Below are 10,286 nucleotides of genomic sequence, written 5' to 3'. Positions count from 1 at the left end.
TTCTTCTGTCGGCAGCTGGTCCCCTGCACAAAAGAGGCAAGAAATAATATTAGAAAAACGTAATAGCTTGGATACAAAAACCGCATTTTTCTTTAATTCTAGCTGTGTACACATTCATTAGTATGTCTCGCGTTCAAGAACAGACAAGGTTGAAGTATTGAGCTTTGACTATTTTGACACATGTTTGGCTCAGGCACTTGGGCAGCTGACCAAACATATGGGTATATAATTTCATTATCTAATTGCACGAATCAGTGCCATAGCCAGCGATTCTTCTTCGAGGGTAAGAATGGGGTTAAATTTAGAAAAAACAATGTCATTATGTATCTGCTGTATTTATATTTCATATGTTTGCGTTTTCATACGACACTCGACGCACTTTTGCGTACATGCAGGTTTCACAGAGCATGATCATCTACTTGATTCCCTAAATGTGTACTTGGTTGTTCATTGGTATTGTGAGCTGCATAGACACTGTATAAAGAAGCTATGTTTCACGCGTAGTAGCTACAGCAGCACACTCATTGCGCCCAATGTATTGTGTTGTGCTTTTCCTAAACTGTCTTTAAAGTTAATCTCACCGAAGCAGGAAATAAATAAAAAAACACAGGAGAACTTAATTTCTCATTGGTACAGATGGTCGTCTAACGGAGGTGTGCTTCGTCGTAAATTTCGGCTAGGGCAGCAAAGGTTCACCGGAGAGGAAGCCACTCTAAAGTACGGTGAACCCAGCGCATCAAAAGTTTGCTATGCCGCTTGCTTGTCAAGCTTTCGCACCACGCTTGAGCTGATGTGGTGTGCGAGCTTCATCAAAACACTTCAAAGCACTGGCATCCGCAGTAAGTCATGGAGCACTCGGACGAAGAGTATACGCACACCCGAAGGCAGGTAATCCACTGACTCATGCACGGAACGCAACACATCACGGCACTGGTGAGTGCTCCTCTTGACACCACGCCCGCTTGTCCAGGCGCCACACTAGCCGTTGCAGAACCATTCGAAAACAGCTCCGTAGTAAACGCGCACCGTCATTGTCGAAAGAACTCGGCGGTGGCAGCCAAATTTATCGATCAACGCCGTCAAACCGAGACGGGCTCTGCCATGGATGCGATGCTGGCGCAAATATTTCACTCGAGGGACGATTCAAGGTAGCTTGATCGCTTCCTTGACAATCTCGAGAAAACGCTCAAGATTTTCTCAAGTGAAGGAAGCGTTTCAAGTGAAGGGCGGTTTGTGAATGGCAAAACGCCACTTAAGGAGCGTTTCGAGTGAAGGGTCGAGTGGAGGAGCGTTTGTGAATACGGGCCTTAGACGTAACAAGGGCGAGTCAAGTGTACCATATCTTTTCAAGTACATTTGTTAACTTTTATTGCATATATCGCTAAGGCTTCTTTATAAAGAAAATGTTGCGCAAGGTAAAGCGTTTTTGCTTTATAAATAACACGCGCAAAAAAGCAATGAATGCGTCAGCATACCAGGTTAACTGAGGTTAGGATGTTGTAGGTAGGCGGCGGAGATAGTCTTGCATAATTTTTAGGCGATCGCCCTGCCCAGTTTTCTCTTTGACAATTGTACCTAATGTCCTTTGTTTGTTTTTTTACTATGAATGAGGAGGCTCTTAAAATGAAAATCATGCATAGCGCGACGTAAGCCTGCATAAGACGGTGGTCTCTGTGCAATAACACATGCAGTATTGTGCCGGTACTCTATCTCGCTGCAATTTACCCCAAACATAATTGCCGTTTATCACCAGTCACACGCGAGGTATGTAGCCTTCAAAAATTCTAAAAGAAGTCACAATACCTGGTTATTGAAAATTTAGTGACCCCGCGGAAACAGAATATCAGTCACGCTGTCACATGGCGAGCCTAAACGTTGCCGTTCCTTCTTAAGCTCGCGACACTTGAGCAGGTAGTGTTAGATATCATTATTTTTTTTGCACTTTGGGCACAAGGGCGTCGCGGAGAGTCTGATCTTGTGGAGCCATGCTGGTGTATTCGCTGATCCCGTTCGGGTGCGATGAAGCAAACTGGCGTATTCCCTCGATAGCCCTTTTGTCACGCGTGGCTGGTGGGGCCTCCGCTATAACAAGTGAAAATGCTTATTGACAGCTTCTCGTGAGACACGCTGATTGTCTCTGGGAGCCTTTTCCGTTGGTGTAATCTCCAGAGCAGTCCGGACAAATCTCTCAGCCATCTCATTGCCCGCTATACTCACATGTTGTGGTATCCATTGAACCTCAATGTTTATATTATTGCCATGCAGGGCCCGGATTCACAAAACTGACTTACGAAAACATTTTTGCGCAAGAAAAATTTTGTTGCGTAAGTCGATTCACGAAACGAAAAAACGTCGTAAGAGGCCATAGTTGTCACATCGGCCACTGCAAATAAAGCGCGCTGTGACTGCCCGGGAACATGTCAGCGATGGTGATGCAGTTGCTATATTTGCTTACGTCACTGAAAAGTGCTCGTAAGTGGATTCACGAAGCGAAATTGTGCGTAAAAACAGCACGGCTGAGAGAAAATCCCAAGAGTGGTCCGGACCACTCTTAGGAACAATGTGGCTACTTGGAACCTGCTGCCGCAGCGGTATACTTTGGTGCCCTGGCTGGTTTTGAGTTAATTCACGCCCATTAAGGCCTGCCTGATGACTGCTGGTGCGTTTTTATTTCTTTCGGCGCTTCGAGCTTCGCGTGTTGTTTCCCTTGTACGCAGTGGATGGTGTTGACAACCACCACCGTCCAATAAGTTCGAAGTCGCAGTAATTGAAGAATTCTATTGGGCGTCAATGGCATAAAACTACGCATGTAAAGATTTGTGGTTGGATGAAAACCAATGTGATACGTGAATGGTCGCTGCATTCGAACGCGACATGACATAGGATCAACCTTATTTTTTATATTGTTGTGTTGCGCCCCATCTCATCCAATGAAAAGTGCGACTCGAGATCCTTGCCTCATTGGTAGAAATTACCACCAAAGAGGTTAATGGGAGCACATTCTTTGCACGCTATTCGAAATAAAAATGAGAGGAAGTTTTCAGTGAGTGGTTCATAAAGTTTGTGCTCTACTGTACTTTCATTGGCTCTAACTGTCCAATGGTTGCGATCTCTGAAATACAGCTGTCGATACACTTTGGGACGATCTGGAACAAAGCGTACTTTGTAAACCAAAGCCTATTAGGGGTGCGCGTGATTACGCATGGAACTACAAACAAATCATGCATCTTCACCCTCACTGTTCAGACACCGATATGGACCATGATAATATGGCAAGCGATCGGAATAAAATGACCCTAGGAACTTTGTATGACACCGAAAATATGCAAACCTTCACGATTCTGGAGCAAACCTTGGCTGAATTCATCCCTGCGTCAATTACCAGCCATTTAACTTGGCGCACGAACATCATTCAAAGGTAGAGCGAGCCACTGACATGTATTTTGTGCGACGCAGCGGCCACTTAACCTGAGAATAATAGCGTTGCGAAGGCGAATCCCCTGTCGCATGCTCTGATCAAAGCAGACGACAAACGTGAGCAGACGACGGCTTGGTCGACAGGCACAGCTTGTGATTGGTGTTGAAGCAATACCCTCTACATCAGCTCACTCCGTGACGTTGCCAAAACACTTCTTTCATCTGGCACGCCTGTCCTGTTCGTCATATCACCCCCCTCGCACATAAGAGAAATTTTTTTCACGCCGTGAAAATAGTGCAAGTACTTTCTAAGAGCTCTCTTACGTGCGGTGCAGTTGTCGAAAACAACATGGCGTCGTAAACAGAGCATATCGGTCGGTGCGACTTTCAGCAAATGCTTCTCGCACGAGTTACTTCAGCGTTTGACCGGATGTGTTGCGATTACAGCAGCTCTTTCAGTGCCTGTGAGCAGTGCGGAAAGCTGTGGCAGTGCAATGGTGTACGGTGAAGCGCAGCGAAGCCTGTGCGTCGGTGTGGTTATCAAGCTTGGATCGGCGTCGATGTATCGACGGCAACTAGCACTCGAGAAGCCTGCAATGTGTGTTTGTGTGCCGGTAACAGTTCGTTCGCTTGACTTTCCAGTCTCTCAGTTGGGCGCTGTGCGACATTTCGGATTGACAGCGTTTTGACACGTTACTTGAGTGACCCCAAGTACGTACGGAAACGTATGAACTACGCGCTCGGTTCTTGCTTCGCCACTAGTTAGCCCGTACGCTTCTATTTACTTGAGAGCAATGTACTGTTCGGGAGTGAAACGATGATCGTTGTGAACAGTGGTGCTGTGTTGACGTTCCAAGACTTGCGAACAAGCTGTGCTCGTGTGACCGAAAATTGAAAGACAGCGTTGATAACTGTTTTGCCCGGCGAAGTTGTGGTGGGGCAGCTTGGCGCTTTTGTTTATTAGGTCGTCACTTCTCCTTTTTGTGATAACCATAGTCCTAGCGCTGTGATGTGATCAACCAAAACTGCGAGATACTACATTCTGTTGTGGATCGTGTTACTTTGGAAGTGCGCCTAGACTGTTCTTCGGTAACAACTTGAGAGTTCTGTGTGGCAGCGAGAGCCCGTGAACGTCAAGCTTGCCTTCGGCCCCCAGAAAAAGCAAAGATTTCACCGCTGCCTTGCTTTGGATGAAGTTGTGGGCCAATATCGCCTAACTACAGGTTTCCGAGTTCGTCTGGCCATCGTTTTTCACGGCACTAGAGCCTTGACAACAGCCGGTCATGGCCAGTTCTTACACTTTATCAATGGACGTGCACGCCTGGCCAGCCCTTCATTGCTGTCATTGGCAGCTCCAAACTGCAGATGTCCTTTGCCTGTTGGCCGTACTTGGTTCCTCATGACACCGACGGCTACTAAATGCTGCCATCGGTGAGTTCACCTTGCAGAACTAAATTTCAACAGTACTATAATTCACGCAGTTCTATAATGTGTGCAAGACTTTAAGCCCATCAGATGTAATGTTTCTCTATGGTAAGTTGAAGCATGAAAAATATACTACTACTGTGATATACATACATATATTATGGAGCAAATACATAAAAAGATTTTGTGATTTGATACAAGTGAGCTCGTGTGTGATTATGAGGTTGGGCCTGTCGATTGACCACGTTTGATAGTTGGAAAGTTATTGTGAATTTATTTTTCAGAAGCCAGGTTGCACTTAAAAAATTTATGTTATTTTGGAAAATTAGTTCTATAGACGATTACCACTGTGCTAGTACTATACTTCAGTAGGACATATATATTGCGGTACGTAAATTTTACATGAGGCTTCAGTTTATTTCAAAGTGATTATAGCAGATTGTGGTCACATTAACGAAGTGATAGCTTCCTCAAATAAGTATTAGAAGTGAGTGCTTTAATGATTGTTTTTAAATATCTCGTTTTTGGCTCTTCACAGATCGCAGAGATTGGTTTGTTAAGGTCCTGTGATTCATCGGTTGAACATTCTGGCACATCAATCCTCATCATTACTTGGAGCACCTGTACAAAAATAGGAAGGACGCGTTCTCCCTAACTATGTAAGCCTATGTCACTGCTGGGACTGTTATCATTCAGCGGATGGGGCGTGGAAGCATGCATGGCAGCCTCATCTGGAAGGACTGCGATCTGCTTGGGAGCTTCGAGCGCACAAAACTGCCTAACGGCTGGCTGCAAGGTTAGTTTTTCTTTAATACATACGATTACGTGAACACCACTTACTGTGCACAAATTGAAAACCCAAGCATGGTTGCTTTCAGTGGATACCTGTAATATTCTTACACATAATTCTTATTCAACATTTATAGAACTAAATTGCAAGATAATTGAGAATGTTGAAAGCTGAAAGCCTGCAGCTTATGAATGAAACTCCAATAATCTGAGGCTCAAAAGCTTGTGCTTTGAAACGAGTACAAATACTTTGATTCCTTATTGAGCTCTCGAGCTTGTGACTCCCTCTGTGGATCAAGTGCTCTGAAAGGAAATAGCAAGTGGGTGAAAATTGCCTGGCTGTTCACAACTTGTAAAGAGAAAGACCTATTGAAGAAGCTGCAGATGACATAGGGCCAGTAACTGCATCTTTTACCTAATGTAGCTTTTTCTCTCTCAGTGCTGTTGCTTATGTTTCAGCCGAACATGTTCACCACAATTGCATAGTGATATATATTTTTCTACAAATTGTACCTGACATAAGTATGCATTGTTGATCTCTAAAGGTGACGTTCAGTGTGTTTCAAAGCCATGGCTTCTCATTTCTCTGTCTGTGGCTAGCCTATTTCAGCAGCAGAGCGATGCAGCTAGCACACATGCAATCCAAGTCATGGAGCGCTCCTTTGGTGTTCTGTGCAGGACGCAGCATATCCATCCGGCAAGACACTGGTATCAACAATAATGGTGAGTGTTGGTGGCACCTGTAGGAGCCCGTTGTGTTTGTTGCGTATGATTATTTCCCCTGATGAAGTGCATTTTTGAAAGGTTTTCTTCATTTAGAATAATAGATGTCAGCAATAAGCACACTCATAATCCACAAGTTCTTTGTGTCTTCTAGACTGCCCATTTGCTCCTATACGCAGTACGGTGAGCTGGCTATGTTAGACAGCCTTAATGTTAGGAACATTGGCTGTTGCGTTGTAATGCAGTCTAACTTGTATTTCTTAGTGAACTTATTTGTGGTCTGCTTCTCGCACCTAGTGTAAAGTCAAAATAGAAGAAAATTTATTGGCTTTTTATGTCTGGCAGAAGTTTCATGCCTTCATCTATAACATTGTAGTTTTGCTCTTGTATCATATTAAATATATTTTCAGTCTTCGCTGTTTGTGTGTGTGTGCGTGTGTGTGTGTTGAGGCTTGTCATTGGCTTCTGAAAATACAATATCTGTAAATATGAGCACATAATTGACAACTATACACTCTTGCATGTAGCATGGTTGTAACAATGATCTGTATTTTTCTAAGTTCCAGCAGTAACAAGGGGTTTGGTGCTCCACGGTCATGTACAGTGTATCAAGAACAGAGCACAGAAGACCAACAAGTATAAAGGGACTGCCAGTGACTGTTCTCCTGCTCAAAGTTTACAACAGCAGAAAGAGCACATTGTAATTTCAGGAGCAGCTGCTGCTTAACTTCTTAGCAGTGCATTATTCAGCAGTTCATTTGCTTGCATTCAAAATTATTTAAATTTTGCATGGAAGATACTAAACTATAACACTAATTTAAAGGCTGCTGTAGTGTTAGTGGGCAAATATTTTTGAGCTGAAGTTTTTAACATGTGTGTTAAGTGCCTGCGCACCTCTACATTTACATGCCAGAAATCACAGCATCCATGGTCGCCAATGGTAACTGTGTCTGCATTCTTTGTAGTACAAGAAGTAAAGCCATGGATGCAGTAATCATGTACTTAGTCGATGTAATCCTTCAGTGTACACTCATTTGTATAGCACCAATGATGCCATGAGTGTATAAGCTCTGGGAAGTGAATCTATGTGGATTATTTTATTTGGAAGGAAGTAGATCATCACTACTCCTAGTATATCTTAACAGAAGATTTTAGTGCTTGGGTATTACCCCACTGCCTGTCCGTCCTTCAACAGTCTACTTATCTACTGTGTAAGTTTAACTTTTTATATGTATACTTTGCTCGGATAGGTTTGTTCGTAATGTAATGCAAGTGACTTATCATCTATGCAGTTATACTCAGACTAAAAATAAAAGTACTTATTTTTATATGTAGCTATACCATGCATTCACTTGTGTTTTTCTATGTGCCTGTACAATTGTTTAGCCCTACAAATGTGCTGGTATACTCTAATATTGAATCTGGCATCTTAAAATAGCTTGTTAGTGGAAGTAAGAATGTGTTTACAATCAATATTACTATCCTCAGATGAACTGTGAAAACTCTGTGGAAATTTAGTTACATTTTTTGAACTTTGTGAAGGCAAATGTTGTTATGTTCTTTTATTGTGGTCCCTTTTTCATGCAAATGACACATAATTACTTTGCAGTGGCATAGTATTAGTTGTTATTTTACACATATGTGCTGAGCAACATCGCAGTTGAGGCCAGCAGCAAGACATACATGCAGTGCACTGGAGCATCACCTCACATAGTGTACATTCTTTGCCCACCAGTAAACTCAATATTCTTCAAGCAGACTAACAGACAGCTGTATGGGAACTGTGTTGATGTGCAAACTTTGAAGTCTTCTTGAGGAGTGTTTTTCATCATTTTTGTCCAAGTGAAGTAGCTACCCAAGACCACAACTGGTGGGAATGTGGTGGTTTCCTCTCTCCAAAAGCACTCTTACCAGCTGCCTCAATGTTAGCATGGGGTGAATTCACGAACTGGAAAAATAATTGGTCTTTGTTTTCTTGGCCGAAAGAGTCACTTCCACCGTTGAGCTACCACGACGCGCCAGAATAGAAACTTTTAGCTAAATAAAGTTGATTCTACTTTTGAGAAGTGTTTTGGGGAAACGAAATGGCACCTATAGCTGTCATTATAAACACTGTTTGCACCAAGGAGCTTAGTAGCTTATAATTGTATTGTTCATGTTTTGTCTAAAATTTACTCGTGCTGTGCCAACTTTCAGCCCAAGTGTCCTAACATGCTTTGTTAGTGGGTTGTGAATGAGCCAAGCTATGTAAATAAATAGAGTGATATTGCAGACATGTACAAAATATGGATGCACAGCCCTTTTCTTTAGCAAGACATTGTCAAGGGCTTTATTCTTGTGTTTTTTATAAAAACTGCTTGTCACTGGGCAGCAGCAGAAAACTATGCATCAAGCTTTTGCGAGATAATTCGAGAAACACCGTGTTCAGACATAACAGTGCCGGTGGATATCTGTCGTAAGTTACTTTCTGTAGTATATTCAAAATGAGTGCATTAGAATTGTTGTTTCATAGCCATTCATTTTAATATTTACACCTGAGTGTATGTATGTATGTATGGGTGTACGTATGTATATGTGTGTGTGCGTATATGTATGTATGTATGTATGTATGTATGTATGTATGTATGTATGTATGTATGTATGTATGTATGTATGTATCTTTTAAATGAGAATCCGTTTATCATTGGTGAGTAAGTTTGGTAATGATTTGGCTGAATTTGTTTCTAGTTATTTCTCTTTTGAGCCATTATACATTTCAATTTGTTTTGTACTGCATAAAAATAAATGTAACCTTACACAAAATATGTGTGTTCGAAGAACTTTCATTTACCAACTTACAATCATGGGCAAGAAATTGGGTAAAATGGAACGAAACTGCGAAGTTTAGTTTCGAGCATAGCTACTCTACACGGCATATCTCGTACACATTGCGTTGGTTGAATATGTCAATTTCAACCTTTCAATTTTAATCAGAATAAGCAACCTATCACCCGTGGTTGTATATGTGTGTGATATTTATGCATACTGTGATACCGGTTCGCAATTACAATTAAGGTCACAAACCTAGTCAAGCTGAATACACTATTTTTGTCCATGCACCTTTCATCTGCACTGGAACTGTTGTTAATAAAAAATAAACTTCAGTTTAGAAATTTATTCTAATAGCCAAAAGCAGGGTATCTCTTTATCACACAAATCAAATTGCCATTGTTCTGTTCCATTCTGGACAATATGGGACCCTCTCAGCAGAACTCGAATAACTGCTATAGTTCATTTTAACCATTGACAGCGACATTACACTGAAGCGTGCAGCATGGGAGAGAAGACACAAACTAATCACTCTGTTTGCATCAGCTCTAACTGTCTGTGCTCTTTGGTCTTGCTGCATGTGATGATGCCCACCAAATTAGCACGAAAGCGTGTCCCTACAAAGGCAGTCAACTTGGCTGCAAGCAGTTAGCTCACTGCATGTGTAGATTTTCTTCAAAACACCGTGAAGACTGATTGCCGGTCGAATATCCAAACACGTGAAAAGTAATATACCAGGTATGATATTGGTATTTCAGCACTGGACACTTTTGCGATAAGAGAGGATGGAGGAGAAAATTATGAACCCTGAATTGTTTAATTTTTGAAGGAGCACAGTACAGCGCTTTTGGGTCAAAAGGGGAGTGAAAGAAGCAAGTGCGAAAGCCTACTTCTCAAAAACTTAGTACCCGCCACCACGCATAATGTCAGGCCGGGCAACCTCTTGAAAAAAAAAGTGCTCAGTGATTCTGCGAATCGAACCAAGTACCTCCTAGATTGTAGTTGAGCGCTATAACCGCTCGTCCACTGAAGCAGTGCTTGTGTTCGCCTTACTGCTGATATATCGTCATTCCTTCGAATGAAGCCAAATGCAAAAACGTCCCGTGAAACTTTGTCAAAAATAG

The 10,286-nt window shown here is 42.3% G+C and overlaps 1 protein-coding gene across 3 annotated transcripts; it reads left to right on the top strand.

Moving 5' to 3' along the window:
• The first annotated feature begins 3,076 nt into the window (after positions 1-3,076).
• On the top strand, positions 3,077-9,506 carry LOC142767667 (uncharacterized). Of its 3 annotated transcripts, none has more exons than XM_075869834.1 (4): positions 3,077-4,848; positions 5,381-5,638; positions 6,310-6,354; positions 6,915-9,506. In XM_075869834.1, the coding sequence occupies exons 2-4, from the start codon at positions 5,542-5,544 to the stop codon at positions 7,079-7,081; spliced, it is 309 nt and encodes a 102-aa protein (XP_075725949.1). In that variant the 5' UTR covers positions 3,077-4,848; positions 5,381-5,541; the 3' UTR covers positions 7,082-9,506. The 3 variants fall into 3 exon arrangements, with proteins under 3 accessions (XP_075725949.1, XP_075725947.1, XP_075725948.1); XM_075869832.1 differs by having other exon boundaries at positions 6,232-6,354; XM_075869833.1 differs by lacking the exon at positions 3,077-4,848 and having other exon boundaries at positions 4,858-5,638; positions 6,232-6,354.
• The last annotated feature ends 780 nt before the right edge of the window (positions 9,507-10,286 follow it).

Source organism: Rhipicephalus microplus, chromosome 7 (genome assembly GCF_043290135.1).
Source record: "Rhipicephalus microplus isolate Deutch F79 chromosome 7, USDA_Rmic, whole genome shotgun sequence".
Taxonomy (NCBI): domain Eukaryota; kingdom Metazoa; phylum Arthropoda; class Arachnida; order Ixodida; family Ixodidae; genus Rhipicephalus; species Rhipicephalus microplus.
This window is presented reverse-complemented; position numbering and strand designations above follow the sequence as displayed.